Below are 18,329 nucleotides of genomic sequence, written 5' to 3' on the forward strand. Positions count from 1 at the left end.
TCAGACTTGAGGACGATTAATGAATGAAATACATTTTTAGGCAGTTATCACACATATATATAAATATATTAGAAATATATTTATGTATATATAAATACACACACATGCATGTATATATTTAACAAAAAGTTTATATATTAAATATATTTATGTATGATATAAATTCTATGAATATAAATATTTTCTAAATATATGCTGTATAAATATGCACAATACACATTATGTAAAAAAACGTATTTTGGATGCAATTAATTGCAGTTAATCATTTGACGGCATATATATATATATAGTATTATTTAATAGTAACTGTTTTCTCATTTGAAAGTATGTCATGGCAGGAGAAAAAAACACCTCGGAGATAAATGTAGTATTTTCACAAAGATCTTTACTCAAATGTTCGTCTCACGTCATAAATAACACAAATTATATCTGTTGAGGACCGTAATCGATACATTTGACCGAATCCTTTGTACTAGTAACAAAAGTTCCAACAAATATCATTTTCAGTACATATATACGATCATAATGTAGTTCTGAGTGCATCAGTGACTGCACTGCACACATGTATTGAGAGACATACAGCAATCAAAGCATTAGTCTAACAAACAATAATTAGATGCATTATTTTTCCTTGTATTGGGTGTCATAAATATGCAGCTTTATGAATCTGGTAATCCGTTTCCAACCAAACAGCACAGGAGAGCTTGTGCACCAGTGAAGTCTTGTGCTGGGATGATGATAAACTCTTGTCCAGGCATTCCTCAGGCAAACAGCAGCTCCGGCTGAAGCGTGTCTGACCCATTATCTGCTCATTTACAGAGAAGGGCATGATCATCTCAGATGTGAGCGTCTACAGCTCTTCGCTCTCGTACAGCGGGGCGGTGTGATGAGGGACAGGCTCGGTGCTCAGTGTGGAGAAGATGGGAAGAGTCTTCAGTGTCCTGACAGGAGGAGCAGACTTATTCAGCCGAGCTGCAGGAAAACACATTCTGATTTAAGGCTGAGAGACGGCTAAAAGCACTAAATCTGGGTCAACAGAGACAATAATCAATACAGCGGGTAAAATAAGCACTGAACACGTCACCATTTCTCTCAGTAAATATATTTCTAAAGGTGCTGTTGACTTGAAATGTTCACCAGATGTCGGTAACAACCCAAGTAACCCATGCATGCAAAGAAAACACAACAAATAAGTTCAGAAATGAAGTTAAAATGGAATGACACAGTGTCCTGTAGTATGACATGCATATCAAGATATTTCAAACTCATTTGTACATTATTATACATGCAGTTTTATGAAATCATAATTCATAAATTCATTTGTCAAACAGGGCTATGTAAAAACGTGATTAAAAAATGGGGGGTGTTTTTCCCCCCTCAATGAAATGAGTACTATTTTAGTTCAATAATGTTTTTTTATTTAATATTTTTGGTACTAAATTGTATTTATAGAGCAGTTATGATCTATTTATTTCCTGTTAAACCCTTTTTAAGTACAGACCTAAAAATGAAATATAGTCATAAATCTTGAATGCTTTGGTTTTAAAAAACACACAAAAAAAACGTATTATTATGAAAATGTATAATTAAGTTTATTATTATGAGAAATGCACAAAAATACCATTTTTAAATGTTATAAGAAATATATATTTTCCAAAATGTTTTTTTTCTCTGTAAAACTGGAAGGAAATCAAAGCCATAAATCTAATCAAGTTGTGTTTCAAATTTGAGGTTGATATTGCAAAACATGTGCTTTCAGTCAGCTTTTGTTTGAGCGTCGTAACAAACGTTTCCACTAGATGAAATTCACGTCCCATTCATTTCCTACGCCGGTCAATATGGACTGCAACAAATTGCATATTCTTATTTCTTTTAAGACCTTTTAACTGTTTCGAATCATGTCTTTATTTTATTTTTATTTTTTTTGCATGTGTGTGTTTGTGTTTTGTTTGTGTCTATTAACCTTAAAAAACAACTTCATTATTTTTTCAGTCAAAAATGACCAAACAACACCAGAGGGTTAACTTTGTGAATACAAAAATATAAAGTTTTGTAATGTCAATGCATCTAAACGTAAGTTTAGAAAGAGTTTTCAGCAAAAGCCTAAGCAAACAAACTTTCAAACAAGTCTTAAAGATGTGTAAAACTGGAAGGAAATCAAAGCCATACATCTAATCAAGTTGTGTTTCAAATTTGAGGTTGATATTGCAAAACATGTGCTTTCAGTCAGCTTTTGTTTGAGCGTCGTAACAAACGTTTCCACTAGATGAAATTCACGTCCCATTTATTTCCTACGCCGGTCAATATGGACTGCAACAAATTGCATATTCTTATTTCTTTTAAGACCTTTTAACTGTTTCGAATCATGTCTTTATTTTATTTATTTTTTTTTTGCATGTGTGTGTTTGTGTTTTGTTTGTGTCTATTAACCTTAAAAAACAACTTCATTATTTTTTCAGTCAAAAATGACCAAACAACACCAGAGGGTTAACTTTGTGAATACAAAAATATAAAGTTTTGTAATGTCAATGCATCTAAACGTAAGTTTAGAAAGAGTTTTCAGCAAAAGCCTAAGCAAACAAACTTTCAAACAAGTCTTAAAGATAAAGTGAGTCGAGCAAACTCAGTAAGTGCACTTACTGGCCACGTCTAGCCTGGCGTTGCATGTGGACATGCCCGCTTCATTAATGGCAGACACCGTGTACCAGCCTGCGTCAGACTTTATCACTGGATCAATCACCAGACACTGCTTTCCTGAAGCGTCCTGAGAGAGACTGACACACCAAACACACAAACATCACACAACTACAGAGACTACAGTAACGAAGCTTTCAGATGAGAAGATGAACTGTAAATCAACTGTCCGAGACAATTATGCAACTGTTTTTAAAAAGCTCAAGGGAGAAATGCATTACGACCATGAACATTTCTGCAGTTAGAATGTGATTTCTAAAGCTCAGTTCTCCAGAAACGGTGTCAGAGTTTGTCATGCTTGTAGTGGTCTGGATGAGAGACACATTTGTATGTACAAGTTTGTAGTCTCTGAATGCTGAAACACACTGTGAAGATCTGTGAAATAACCATTTTAGAATGAATTTTCCTCGTGCCATTCCAAAATATGACCTTTTCTGTGAAAGTTACTTTGCCAAATACAGCAGGTAAAATAAGTATTGAACACATCGTAATGTAAATGTAAATGTAATGCTATAATAGTCTGTGAATCCTATAAAACATTTGGGAACCGCAGTGAATGATGCATGTCAGACCTCATTCTCATGGGGTCGACGCGCAGCATTTCCTTGTCTTTCTTCCAGTAGAGCTGCGGTGCTGGAGACGCCGTCACCTTACACTCGAGCCGCACGCCGTCGCCCTCCAGAACCCGCGAGTTCCTCATCTTCACCACAAACGAGGGAGGACAGAGCAGCTCCTGAGCTGAGGACACACGCAGAGCATCTACAATCACCTCACAGAAGCTTTTTAGAAACCTGAAATACTCGCACACTCAGCACAGAGCGGATCTCGTGAATCATTTGATGCAATTTATTGTTAGAAAAGTGCATCTATTGTGGTCTACAAAACAATTCACAAAATACATCGTTCTTAACCAGGCATAAGGACCACTCCCACATACAGTATATTTGAATGTCCTCATCGTGTCTCTTGTTTCCTTTGACCAACTAAAATCAGTTTCTTAACGAGCTCATCACGCAGGAAGGATGGAATGAAGGCCACAGATTGAATATACATAATACTGTTTCTTTTCAGTACTAGACACATTTAATTAACAATTTTTTAAATCTGTGGTTAAGAAGTCTATCATCCCCAAATGCATGACAGCTGTCACTCAACTCTCTTGACCATCAGTGTTGGGAAGGTTACTTTAGAAATGCAATAGGTTACAGATTGCAAGTTACCCAGTTTTAAATGTAATAAGTAGCGTAACTATTTCAATTACTTTTTTGAAGTAATGTAACTGATTACATTCAGTTACTTTTTGATTACTTTTCTACATTTCTAATGAATATTTTCAGCTGTCAGAATCATTCTGGAACACGTAAAGCAGGCAGAGTTAACCTTACAGTAGAACTCAACGCTGATTACTGTCAGACGTCTCAAAATCCTTCATCACTTCAATTAAGGTTATAATAATTTCATTTTAAAGCACAGCCACCACAAAATCAGACTTTAGCACCTCTTCTTACTTTGAGATCATTCTGAGGTTAAATACAGATTTGAAGTCATAAAATATTCAGGTGTAACACCCTTTGTAATCGTTTTCATACGTAACTGTAATTTAATTACACATTTTTTTCTGGTAACACTTTATTTTAAGGTGTCCTTGTTACACGTTACATGTACTTACTATTATAATAACAATAAATTATGCATAATTACATGCAAGTAACCCTAACCATCTAGTTAATTAATATTACTCCGTACTTAAATGTATAATTACACTGTAACAAGCACACCTTAAAATAAAGTGTAACCTATTTTCTCAGTATCTTTTTAGTAATTTACTTTGTAATTCTGTTACATGTAACTAGTAACTAGTAACTCTAATATGTAGAGAATTACAGAGGCACATCTTTTTCCATCTAAACATTTAAATGTGGTTACTCTCTCAATCAACTCAAAGCTAGCCTGTACTCCCTGTAGAAAAAAACAGATGCTGGCCCTTTGCTGGTTTAAACTGGTCCTTTGCTGGTTTAAGCTGGTCCCTTGCTGGTCCTATGCTGGTCCTTTGCTGGTTTAAGCTGGTCCATTGCTGGTTTAAGCTGGTCCTTTGCCAGCACATGGCAAGCATAAACCAGCAAAAGGATCAGCTTAAACCAGCAACCCAGCGTCAAAACATGCCTAACCAGCATATGCTGGTTTTTTCAACAGGGAGAGAGGACTTAAACAATAAAAATGTTTTGAACTTGGGAGCATCATGCACTCCTCGCTGGATTCTGCACCAACTTCCACAAAACGTCAAGCTCCACTGATATTGTTGGTGCATATGGCAGCTTCAGACATGCAGATTTGTTGCACTAGGTGGTTATTGTTTAGTACTCGTGTGAAAAAACAAATCATGATCAAAATGATTAAAACATTCCATCATATCTAATATAATGAATGACGGTTTGCCATGCCAAAGTATTCATGCTTCTTCAATTTTTTGTTGCAACCTTATGCTAAAATGTTTTAAATTATTTTCACTCGATGCTAGTGACATTTTTTGTGACAACTTAAATTTATTAAAATGAAAAGGCATAACTACATTGCTTAAGTATTCAAACCTATGGCACTTAAAATATAACCAAGCAGCTTTCCCGTTTTTTCTGGATCATCTTGGAGAAGTTTAGAGTTTGAATGGACTTGGAAAGGCGCACACCTGTCCATGTACTGTAGATGAAGAGATATTCAAAGTCTTTGCAGTTTTATGCTGAGGAACACTATTCTGAAATTGTTCAACAATTTGTACATGCAGTTTTTCACAGACTGGTGAACCTCTGTCTTTCTAAGATACTCTTTTATACCCAATCATGTTGATGAGCTGTTGCCAATCAGCCTAATTAGTTGCAAAATGCTCCTCCAGTTGTTTCTTTTTTACTTTTCCAGCTTGTGTTGCCCCGTCCCAACTTTGTTGAGATGTGTTGCAGCCATCACATTCAAAATGACCTATTTTCCTTAAAATGGTACATTTTCTCAATCTGTTTTCCGTGTTCTATTGTGAATAAAATATGGCTTCATGAGATTTGCAGATCATTGCACTCTGATTTATTTACATTTTACACCGTGTCCTTTTATGGGACAACTGTTTTAGGAATAGGGTTGTAGACTGATGTGATTTTTAAAGCATTTTAGCATAAGGTTGCAATAGGACAAAATAAAAGGGCATGAATACTTTCACAAGACACTGTATTTCAAAAAAAAAAATGCAACAAAAAGGAAAGTTTATTCTTAACGTTATCCAGGTAACACAAGACTGCTCACCGATCACATCCAGACGCAGGGAGAAGTGGCTCTCTCCGGCACGGTTCTTCGCTACACATTCATAAACACCTGCATGATGAATAGTCACGATCTCAATGATGAAGGAGTGCACGCTTTTCTCACACACCAGCATCTTATGGTAATCATCAGGTCGGATGAGTTTCCCATCCAGATACCAAGAAATATCTGCCGTTGGCAAACCTACAACCTGCAGAAAGAAAGAAAAGCAAAACTTAAAAATGCTAAAATGTTGGTTTGCAAAGATATTACTACAACTGTATTTCTGTAAAAGAATGCTCATAAACTCTAGACTCCTATTAACTACCGCTGTTTGCAGTATAATGTTATTTTCTGCATCAGGTTATAAATTCAGTTTTGTGTGTGTGTGTTATACTGCCCAGGACAGCTTCGTTAATATTTCATCTTATCAGAAGCATTGGAGTAATATGTCAAACAAATGCATGCAAGGTGTCATTTTATTATATCAGTAAATGATAACCACCTTAAAATCAATCCTGCAGAATCGTCCCTCTTCAACAGAAAGATCTTGCGGCACTTGTATAAAACGAGGAGCAAAACACTTCTCTTGGATGGCCGAGGCCTCTATACCGTCTCCTCCAGGACGATTCTTTCTGGACCTGTGCAAAAAAAGGTGCAAATGAACTGAATGGGACAGAAATCCAACAAAACAAACTCAATAATCAACACAGGCAGGGCTCAGAGCATTAGACGATCACCCACAACAAGCACAAAGTGTGTGTCTTAGATTGTGTCACTCAGTGTTTGGTGCATTCACTAATGTCAGTCAGTGTTCATTCATCAACTCTAAAACATGTCAGAAGTGTTAGGTGTACATGCACGATAATAATATGAAAGCCTCCAAACTCCAAACTGATGCTCCTAATGCAAAGAGACATTTACCATGTTCCTCCAGGCTGGAGACCTTCTGGAGAGCCTGGCTGTTAGAATAGTGCATGACATTTGCTTGAATAACATTACAAAATATGATAGATAGACAGTCTGACAAACTAAAGGAATTGAGGCACATGTGGTGGTATTATAATAATAATAGCATCATGATGAATAGGATAGCTGCAGAGCACATGGGTTTTGCTCATGCTATTTTAGGCCTATGGACAGACTGTTATCTGTTTGGTCTGGCTTTGAACATTCCTGGCAACTGGAGTGATGGTAGCAAATGCGAATAAAGTATAGCTGCATAAACTGACACGTGTCTCTTGATTACCAGGGGTTTTAGCATTACTTGTGATGTTACTAATGTAATATCATGTAACAGGGATTCTCTGTAGGAAACTTTAGCTTGTTTGCACACATGAGCACCTGGCTATAAAGCCACGATCACTGCATAGTGTTTCCTCGTAACAAGCTCTGACATTAGTGACTCAAGCTTTAAAAGGTATTCTGCCGTTGCATTAAACATCCAATAACTTAAAATGACAATACCTGTGCAGGCTGTGAACTGAATGAATTTTCAAGATCAAATACTGAGGCGGCATTATCTGCTCCCAGCAATCTTCTCGCCATCCGCTCCTCGTAAGACATCTTCTGAATGGTCCTCTGTTGAGGAGCTTTGTTCCGTAGCTTCTTTTCAAGGTCTTGAATGAGAGCATCTTTTGAGCCCTGAATCTCTTGATCTGTGGCGCGAGACACTGGTCGGGAAACAGTCTTCTTCAAGATCGGCTTTGGCAAGCTGTGAAAACAGTCCATGTCCATTTTTAAGCGTTTAGTTCACTCAAAAATGTAAATTTGCTGAAAATGTGCTCGCCCTCAGGCCTTCCACAATCAGGATGAGTTTGTTTCTTCATCAGGTTTGGAGAAATGTAGCATTGCATCAGTGTCTCAGCAATGGATGCTCTGCAGTGAATGGGTGCCGTCAGAATGAGAGTCCAAACAGCTGATAAAAACATCACAGTAATCCACAGCACTCAAGTCCATCAGATAACATCTGGAGAAGACAAAAGATGAAACTAATCCAGCATTAAGATGCTTTTAACTAAAATACCATAGTCTATAATCCATAATAACTCTTCCTCCAGTGACAAAGTGTTCTGGTGTGAATCAGGAGAGAAATCTGTACAGATCAAGCAGCGTTTAAACAGCTCTAAACAAATGTGTGGCTGGATTCTGATGTGAGAGACAACAGGAGATGCACTTTTTTACTGGAGGAAGCGTTATTATGGATTATGGACTCGTGTTTGAGTTAAAAATGTTTTAATGCTGGATGTGTTTCAGCTTTTGTCTTCTCCAGATGTTAACTGATGGACTGGAGTACTGTGGATTGCTTGTGGATTATTGTGATGTTTTTATCAGCTGTTTGGACTCTCATTCTGGCGGCACCCATTCACTGCAGCAAGTGATGCAATGACACATTTCTCCAAATCTGACGAAGAAACAAACTCTCAGATGACCTGAGGGTGAGCACAATTTCAGCAAACTTTCATTTTTTTGATGAACTGTTCCCTTTTAAGCTCTGAGGACACTGGATAATTTAGTCATTTTTCATATTTCAACTTTATTAAATTAAGATCTTTGAATTACATAAAAATCTCATCGCTTTTTAGAATAAACAACTAAGACATCAAAAAGGTCTAATTTCTTTCCTGTAGGAGGATATAACCATGCATTCCAGTGTTTCAGATAAATGTCAGCCGTAACACACTCACGTGTTGGGTGTGAAGCTCATGTGAGACACAGGTGGGGGCTGTGGAGGTGGAGCGCTTGTTTTTGGAGTATCTTGAGATATCCGGGGTGGGACAGCTGCAGGAGCGTGACCCAGCGACCGACTCGGAGGAGACGGAGGCTGCTCCTGGGGTCTCGGTGTCGGGCTGGCTGATTTGGGGGAGCGCCGCAGAGATGGAGACTGAGGTATGGACATGCATTTGGCCTGGGAGCTCGGCAGGACAGATGAGAGGAAAGCAGCTGATGATAGTCTCTCATTGTTTGGAGAGCTCTGTGGTTTAGGAATCAAAGTCATGCTTGAGCTCATGGACGTCCGAGCGGGTCCAGGCTGAGGAGGGCTCAGTAACGGAGCAGCCATTAAAGCCGGGGGACTAAGGTTGTTGGGTTTGCTGATCTCACTGTCAGGTGTGTGGAAACTGGGCAGGGATTGGATGAAATGGCGAGGTCGCTCATAGTTAAAGGCACTGGGGGGGTACAGCGATGGCGAGAAGGTGGGCAGGTCAGCCACGTTCATGGCACTGCCTCTGGGCTCCGCTGGCTTACTCAGCTTGCTGGTGGGAAGGAATGGATGTGGGATGCTGTTTTTAACCCCCTTTGCTGGAGGATCAGGTTTGCTCGTGGAGGAGAGCTCTGCAGCTTCAGTCACCTGTTTGCTCTCCGTGTCCACAGGAGACTCCGGCACCCTGTTGGAAAAATACATTAAACTTGGATTAGGTAGTTCAAAAAAGGAGTTCACACTGATGATTTGCAGGCAAGTGAATGAATCTAAACAAAAAGAATTTGGATATTAGGCCAATCCTGGTCCTGCACAGTTTAGCTCCAGTTGGTCCCAGCCTGGAAGATCTTGAATATCTTGATTACAAGGTTCAACAATAAATGCTCCAAAAGAGGGGTTTCACAGCGATGCCAAGGAAGAACCAGTTTTGGTTCCCCAAAGAACCTTTCAGTGAACAGTTGTTCCACTGTAAAGAACCTTTTGTTGAATGGAAAAAGGTTCAATTGATGGTAAAGGTTATTTGTGGAAACATTGCCAAATAAAGAACCTTTATTTTTAATAGTGTACTTGATTACTGCTCTAGCAGGACTGGACCTCCCTGCTTTAGGCAATGTTAAAAGTTTAACCCGCTTGACTGGAATCCTCCTACAGTAGAATACAGCTGTAAAGCAGGATCTCCTATACTAGCAAGCAGTGTTGTGTACCATTCAGAACTGAGATTACCATTCACTTCCGTTTGAAGTGAACTCATAAATGCAATCAACTCTGCAGGTAAGGAGGTGGGGAGAATAATGAGGATGCTAAAGACTAGGCCAAGGGAGTGAGGTAAGTTTATCTATTGCTAACTGGCCTCTCTTACACAAACCGGAACCAAAGAAATGAATATAAGCCCAATAAGTAACACTTTGCATGACAAACGTTAAGGGCCAGATTTACTAAAACATCACAAGACCAGAATGGCCAATGGGAGTGGAAAGTTTTGCAGCTGATTTACTGACAATGAGCAAATTAAAGAGCACAGACGCAGCCAAGTTTCCATAATGACCAACACAATCTTTCAAAAGCAGTGCAAAATTCATTTGCAAAGCTCAAACTGGGTTTAGACTTGCTTTTTGGCATTAATTAATGGTGCAAATACCAGTAAACTGACAAACGTAAATCTTAGTAAATCACATTTGCACGCTTCATTTAAATACTCTCCTCACATAAATGTTGCTTCTGCGAGGTGAAACTGCTACAAATGCATATACAACAAGGTCAGCTGCAAAAATAACTGTCCGTGCCTTTTCGTCACTAATTGTTCACGGCATATCTTTAGTAAATCCTGACAGAATTAGTACGTTTCTGCATTACTAAATGGATGCAAAACTAAATGACTGATTTAGACAGGTCTCCTGAGCCCACCCCCAAACACATAGCTCCGCCCCAAACTCACGCCATTGGTCGACTCTCTGTTGTTGTGTCATGCTGGTTAGGCTGCTCAAACAAACAGCAATGTTATTGTAAGCCTGACTGATGGCTGCTCTCAACAACTCCATGCCTCACGGAGGGGAAACACGGCTAAATGACACAGTAGTTAGAACACGAATACATAGGCTATATAATACATATGTTTGCCTTTGTCTGTGTCTACAAACGCCTCTCATGTAAATGACCAATGATCATATATGCATAGCACCACACACACAAGCAACCTAAGAGCCATCTTACATTTCTGAAATCATTACTTACTTAACATAAAGACAACTACCAAGTACACATTTAACATTTGGAAATACATTCAATGAGTAAACAATCTTTTTTACCCTTTAATGAACATGGCAGTGGTTCATAACTGCATACCGCTGGTGTTTCTGAGAGCCATGTGGCTAAAAAAAGTGTCATGAGGCCTGACTGACAGACGTGGCAGGTGCAGTTCATTTACAGCGACGCTGGCACTCACTTACCCTGTTTGGAGGTCATTGTGAATAAAGGCCGAGCTCACTAAATGTCATTCACTTCAGTAACAGTTCAATAACGTATAACAATGTGTATATATCTGTGATGGTTAAAGCACTGCTCAGCATAACAGCAGGCGTATATTGATATTTATATTATTTTACAATTAAGCAGGATATAAATATACAATAGTATGTGAGCAAAGTGTTGAATGAAATAAAACGGGAATGGGACAACAAAACCAGCAATGCATCCTATACAAACACTCAGCAGTGAGTGAAGGGTGAAAAAAGCTTCAGCGATGAACAGCGAGTCAGATTTACAGAATCTAGATTTTTATAAAGCAAAGAACATGTTTTGATTTACCTACTGAACACAAAATGTGAAAGGACTGATCATGCATCAATAAAATGATTACACAGATGTATTGATTTTTGGGTCACTCTGATTGCAATAAAGTGTAACAGATTATTATCCAGATTACAAATCTTGTGCTTACCTGCTCTTTAAAATTAGTTTGCTAGCCAGAAAGATCAACTGTATGTAAAGTTGGTTTGAAAGGTTGAAGGTGTAGAGCGATTCTCTGGCATCTGTTCTCTCAATGAGATACTGTCGGGCTGTTTATCTATAGAAAGCTATGTGAGTCATGAGCAGCAGACTCACGCCCCCACCATTCCTGAGGAACCACCCATTCAACCCACGGACAATGTATGCACATCGAATAATGAGAACATCTGAGCAAAAGTGAATAAATCTGTTAACTTGATTTATTCCTGTCGTCAAGACTAAAGGTGAATGTTGCATGCCTCAACAGCCAACTGTCAATCAGCTACATGATAGTTTTACTTGTTGCAAGTTAAATGTGGGAATAGAGGGCACATGCAAGCAATTTATATGGATCACCATGTCACAGTAATAGATATTCCTGCTTGCAACCTACTTGAACCTACTGACTTTGACCCCAAAAAGGAAAGAGAAATCTTCACAAAGATTATTCAACAGACTGAAATAGCTTTTTTAAACTTTTATGAGCTCAAATCAGTCAGTGACACTACAACTCCAGGTCAATTTAATACAAATTTGACTAAATGTACATGTTTTTTTACAGTCATTTTACAGCTGCTTTACAGCAGAATTAAATTCTGTTCGCATCACTGTTTTCTTGTTCATCACTGTAAAGTTGTTTTGAAACAGTCTGTATTGTATTAAGAGCTATATAAATAAAGGTGACCTGGTTTACCTGGTTGTAATCATTACCCTCTGTTCCTATTCTGATTACCAACCTTGGGTCTTTGAAGCAATCTGTAAGTAATCCTGAAACTTTAAAGACATTGCTAGATCCTTTTCATCCTCAGTAAATCTTTTATATTACTTATTGTATTTCTATGGTTCGCTTCCCGCATTACAGACAGAACAGAATTGCTAGAATAGGGAACAGCTCCTATTTGTCTGCACCCGTTATCTGTGGGGTACCTCAAGGTCCTGTATTGGGCCCTATTTTCTTTTCCTTATATCTTGTTATCAGTTGTTTGTTCTTAGTGTCTTAGTGTCATTATATAACACAATTTATCTGTGCGCAAGCCCAATGTTTAATTTAACTTGATTTACGTTTGACTTTAAATTTTTGATCACTAACACTTTTGGTGAACCTGTACCAACATTATAGTTGTTACAGTATTCATGAATACATGTAAATATATTCAAAACAAGAAAGTTCATTTACAAATAAAATGTTAATATAGCTAATATGATATAATCAACTGAACATATTTAAACAGTATTAAATGTTATCAATATTAAATTATTTAAAGAAACATTTTATAGTCATAAAAATCCATTACACCTACACACAGCAAGCAAAACAAAACAAAACGAGTGTCACTGTGCTGCACAAATAATCTGTAGTTTCCACTTGATCAAGCCACTCTCCTTTAAAACGTAACAGCCATGATGATGTTTTTTCACATGTCTTTGAATTTGCCTTGCCTCTCCTATTGAGCTCTTTTGTAAGGAAGCATTCGAGTAGTTCAACAGTGATTGATTTGACACATTATTCTGCTTAACATTTAACATCTTAATATTTTTGCAATGCCTGAAATGCTGATAAATGTCCTACCGTGCTACAGGGGCGGCAGTCTCTTCCTCAGAGCTGTCAGGCCATTCTGGAGGAGGAATTAGTGTGTCTTGTAGTAACAAGGGCTGGTCATCCGGCTCTAGTCCAGCTGAGCTCAGAGAGGAAGGCTCATCCTCCTCTCCCAACACCTCCTCTAGGTCTTCAAAGAACACAATTATATGATTAAATACTGTATTCTTTTTATTTCCCTTACACTACTATTTGTTTGCAAAATGGTGACAGCAAATGTTCTAGATAAAAAAAAAAGTGTTCATTGGTAGGAATCTGCTGCTTTCTGTTTCTATATTACAAATATTATTGGAGGTGGAAAGTATTACCAAATTGGCTGAAATATTTAATGTACAAACACACAAATGGCAGGGAAAAGGCTATGCATCATTTTATAAAATAACAGGTCTTATGACAAAAGCAATGTAAAATTAATAACTTAAATAAGACATGCATACATTAATTTAGATTTATTTGTGCCATGTAAGCATGCATAAAATCAAACAAGAAGGTTACCTGTATATACTTCAAGCATGGCACTACATGTTACTGTTCCAAACTGATTTGATGCTGAGCATTTAAATATTCCAGAATCTTCTGGATACGCCTCTGTGATCACGAGGGTGCACAATTCCTCTATAATAAAACAAAGAAGCGTTAAAAGTCTAGTAAGTCTATCCCTTCATGCACCATCTTTTCAGATAAATGTTTACTCACCAGGAACAGAAGCTGAACTTGCTTCTGAAAAAGGCAAAAAATACAGTAAGAAACCATTTTAGTTCATTGGCTTGCAATGAAACTTGTAAGGTGATCTTATGTCTATTATTGTTTTGAAAAGAAATAGTTAAATTCCTTGAAAATTTGAACCTATATGCTGGTAATTTTTGCATATTTTGTATCCATTAAAAAAATGCATAAATGTGACCCTGGAGCACAAAACCAGTCTTAAGTGTCAATTTTTCGAAATGGAGATTTATGCATCATCTAAAAGCTGAATAAATAATCTTTCCATTGATGTATGGTTTGTTAGGATAGGGCAATATTTGGCTGAGATACAACTATTTGAAAATCTGGAATCTGAGGGTGCAAAAAAATCTAAATATTGAGAAAATCATCTTTAAAGTTGTTCAAATGAAGTTCTTAGCAATGCATATTACTAATCAAACATTAAGTTTTGATATATTTACGGTAGGACATTTACAAAATATCTTCATGGAACATGATCTGTGCATGATTTTTGGCATAAAAGAGAAATGTATAATTTTGACCCATACAATGTATTGTTGGCTATTGCTACAAATATCCCCCAGCGACTTAACACTGCTTTTGTGCTCCAGGGACACATATGTCACTGATAACAACACACCAGTTTTTGCATCTTTTTTTTAAATTCTGAATGCAAATTTCAAACTTGATCTTCACACAAAACTATTGTATGGCTTTAGATGACTTGAAATATAGTACATTTTCATTTTGGGGTGAGCTATTCCTTTAAACGAAATGTAAAGTAATGCTGTAATCAGCCTGAGCTCTCACTCACTCTTTCTAAGAATCCGGAAGTCTGCCGAGTCGATGATCTGCTCGTTCTCTCTGAACCAGGAGATCTGCAGCGGAGGTGTTCCTCTGATCCTGCACTCCAGGACCACCAGCTGCCCCTTCAGCGTACTCACGTCATGAAGACCCTGTGAAGACACAACCCCACCAATAACAGCCTGGCACTGGTCCACTCAGTTTAAGGTGTACGGCATGTTATTGTTGCTTTACCTTGACAAATGTTGGAGACACTCCAGCATTCCCTGAACCCTGGTTTGTGTTCTGAACCTGCACAAAAACACAGATCAACAATGTGTGCTTAGGCTGGAAGTAACATGCACATAGCACACACAACTCACAACTCACTGCGCTTGGTTTAGTAAAAATGGTGGATGTGTGTGAGATTGCTTTATCCCTTTTTAAATACCTACACGTCACGCAAGTTTAATGCTTGAATGCGGTAAAAACTAAATCTACTGTAATTCATACTTGCACAGTCAGATAAAGACACAGATGAACTGATTACATCAGAAAAAAAGGTACAAAAGCTACCACTGGGACAGTAAGGTACACATATATATCTTATTTACCCCTAAAGGGTGCATTTTAATACCTTAAAGGCACATATTTGTACCTAAGTATTCATGTTCATACCCAGAGGCGGACAGTAGTGAAGTATTTTTACTCTGCTACTTTTCAAGTGTCTGTACTTTATCAGTGTTTTTCTTTAGAAAACTTTACTTCACAACATTCCAAAGCATGATGTTGTACTTTTTACTGCACTACGTTTCATATTATTCATATTACTTTCTTTTCTCAAGCAAAAGTAATTCTACGATTTACTTGAGTACAACTACATTTTTAATGTTCTTAAGTTTTAAAGGTAAAACAAACAACAACTTTTATTTATGAAATGTAGTGCAGTAAAAAGTATGACATTATGCTTTGGAATGTAGTGAAGTAAAGTTTTCCAAAGAAAACACCCTGATCAACTACAGACACTTTTTAAATTTACTTGAGTAATGTAAAAATACTTCACTACTGTCCGCCTCTGTTCATACCTAAATGGTACATTTTAGTACGTTTTGAAAAGGTATTGCCTCAGTGACAGCTTTTGTACCTTTTTTTTCTCTGAGAGTATTTATGAATTGCACAATAGCAAAGCTGACCTCTTAGGTCATTAACTGTTAAATGCATAATTTCATTATGCATCTGATCATATATAAGCAGCGTTCTCCACATCAGAAACCCATGACTGGCAGATCAACATGACAGGAAGAATAGCTGAGTAACATACATGAAAATAAATTAAATGTGGAGTGTGTTCATGAGGAAGCATGTAACTTTGTGAAAAATGGTTTGTGATTTGGAGGCACAATTCTATGTTGCATAACTTGCCTACTTTTCAGATCCTGATGAAAAACGTATGCATTTTTTGTTCTTACCATTTGAGGACTGATGCAGACAGGCTGTACTAAACTGGAGTGCCTCTGCTGTATTGAGGTCGAGGATGAGGATGATGAAGAGGAGGAGGATGTGTCTCGGGAGCACGATGATATAGTTAGAGACATAGTTGATGTTTTTTTCTGAATCCTGAAAGAGTTAGAACACAACTGCATTATTTAATTAATTTAATTACATTTATAATAAATGTCATTGCTATTGTCATTTCATTCACAAAAGAAGAACTTCTGGTCTGTAACTGAAACTGGACGCTTTTTTTCGAGATCTGCTGAAGCGTTCAAATTTAAATAGTAATTGAAAGCACGGAGTGTCTCTTACTGTGCCATGCTTCCAGTATCTCAGAAGAGCGTTGGTGAGTCCCGAGGCACTAGAAAACATTCAACAATACAGAAATACTGAGTTAAGGACAACAGAAGAAATGTTCATTTCTTTAAATAAAGGTGACCCTGTCTGTGAAATCCAGGCTAAAGTCTCAGAATCTAATTATGAGATAACAAGCATCAAAGTTGGCTTTTAACCATTAATTCCACTATGATTTCAAATTTGACATGACCTTACTTGGTCAGTATTAAAGGTTTCAAGGTTATATTTTCAAAGAGTGTTCTTTACCTTATGAAGGATGATTTTATGTGGAAAACAGCAAATCACAAAAAACGACTTCAGCTGAAGTCACACATTTGTTTTACGTACAGTCTTGTCTTAATGCACTTATAACATTAGTGGTGAAATCTGTCGTATCTGTTCTTGACGTCTCACACACCTTTAATATAATACCATTATAATAAAATCTGAGGGCAAGAGTTACAATAAAGTTGGAAGTGAGCACCACTGAATCCTCTTCTCTTTTCTGCATTCTCAAACTCTTCTGCTTTAATATTCTTGAGCAAGATTTGTAAACAGATTGTTGACGTTAGGTGACTTTATTCATAGCAATGCAATGAGTCTAACCCCTGTGCTCGAAACCTGAGCAGCTCCCTGGGCTAATTTGGTTGTGCCTTCAGTGTGTTGCATTTAGAAACACATGGTGTAGGATAAATCTTTCACCCTGCATTGGACTCGAAAGTGTCATCTCAAATAATAAAATAGAAAGAGGGCTTTTTTTTATTATTAAACAAATAATCAGAAATATCCCTCGTCACTGTATCAGTTTGACGTCATATTGATCACAAATCACCTTGTGTTTCTATAGTGCTTTCACTGTAGATTCATTCTACCTTAAAAATAAAGGTTCAAGACCAAATAAAAAAGCATTTATAGCCTGATGTCATAGAAGAAGAAAAAATTCATTAATCCCACTATTTAGAAAATCACCTATGTAATGGTGCGGTAAATAAACCAAAAGCAAATATGTGATGAACCATCAAGAACTCCAAAGAACCGTATAGCAACTCCATAACCCATGCAGACAGATAAGAGCGAGAATACCTGCTTACACTGCGTATGATCAACATATGTAACGCTGCATCAAAGGTTGCATTCAAATACACTTAGTCTTTTTAGTTTTCTAAATATTGTAGTTTCTCAAAAAAACAAAAAAAGAATAATCTAGGATATAGCTTTTAGAAGAGTGGAATGGAAGTGTAGCACTTCCACTATCAGCATTAAAGCCAGGTATATTTTTGGCACAGCCATGTAATGTCTAAACATGAGCAGGAATACAAGGTCCTCTTGCAGCAACTCAGCATATATATCTAAAATTACAGCAGAACAGCCTATAGGCTGAACACAGACAATACCCTCCGTCAAAGCAACTAATCTGCCACCTCTCGGGCTAAGAAAACCCATTTCATTGCATGGGTCCCACCAGTGCACCTGTTTCACAAGCTGGAGCCTTACCGGTGTATCCTCTTAGTGTGGAGGGGACAATGAATTCCCCTGGGCTGACAACACCAAGGCTGAAGGTAGTTAGGAAGACCAGCTTGTTGCACTCTTCCCCTCTCAAAGAGAGTGCACTGCAAGTCTTGTTTGCCCCCCTCTTTGACTGGAAGTCTTCTACCTGGTAAAAGAAATGGAGAAGTGGGGACAGGCACTCAGACTGGGCTATTGCTAAAGAGATTCACCAGCTTGACTGCAGGTTGTCTGGGTAGGTATAAGGTG

At 37.7% G+C, this 18,329-nt stretch overlaps 1 protein-coding gene across 1 annotated transcript; it reads right to left on the reverse strand.

Moving 5' to 3' along the window:
• Positions 1 to 385: 385 nt before the first annotated feature.
• Positions 386 to 18,329, reverse strand: LOC107572098 (myotilin-like). The gene is made up of 16 exons (XM_016258513.1): positions 18,069 to 18,329; positions 16,551 to 16,599; positions 16,214 to 16,361; positions 15,000 to 15,056; positions 14,776 to 14,917; positions 13,953 to 13,976; positions 13,752 to 13,871; positions 13,230 to 13,386; positions 8,664 to 9,362; positions 7,444 to 7,690; positions 6,901 to 6,938; positions 6,482 to 6,617; positions 5,980 to 6,187; positions 3,267 to 3,432; positions 2,641 to 2,774; positions 386 to 972 (listed from the first exon to the last, which is right to left on the reverse strand). Exons 2-16 carry the CDS (start codon positions 16,556 to 16,558, stop codon positions 851 to 853), a joined length of 2,406 nt encoding a protein of 801 aa, XP_016113999.1. The 5' UTR covers positions 16,559 to 16,599; positions 18,069 to 18,329; the 3' UTR covers positions 386 to 850.

Source organism: Sinocyclocheilus grahami, unplaced genomic scaffold (genome assembly GCF_001515645.1).
Source record: "Sinocyclocheilus grahami isolate Dianchi unplaced genomic scaffold, SAMN03320097.WGS_v1.1 scaffold1697.1, whole genome shotgun sequence".
Taxonomy (NCBI): Eukaryota; Metazoa; Chordata; class Actinopteri; order Cypriniformes; family Cyprinidae; genus Sinocyclocheilus; species Sinocyclocheilus grahami.

Excerpts from the sequence above, each read along its gene's own strand:
- LOC107572098 (XM_016258513.1), bottom strand. Across the intron at positions 14,918-14,999 it reads TGTCTCCAACATTTGTCAAG|GGTCTTCATGACGTGAGTAC; the intron begins GTAAAGCAACAA and ends GTGTCTTCACAG. Across the intron at positions 3,433-5,979 it reads CCTGCGTCTGGATGTGATCG|CTCAGGAGCTGCTCTGTCCT; the intron begins GTGAGCAGTCTT and ends GTGTGTCCTCAG.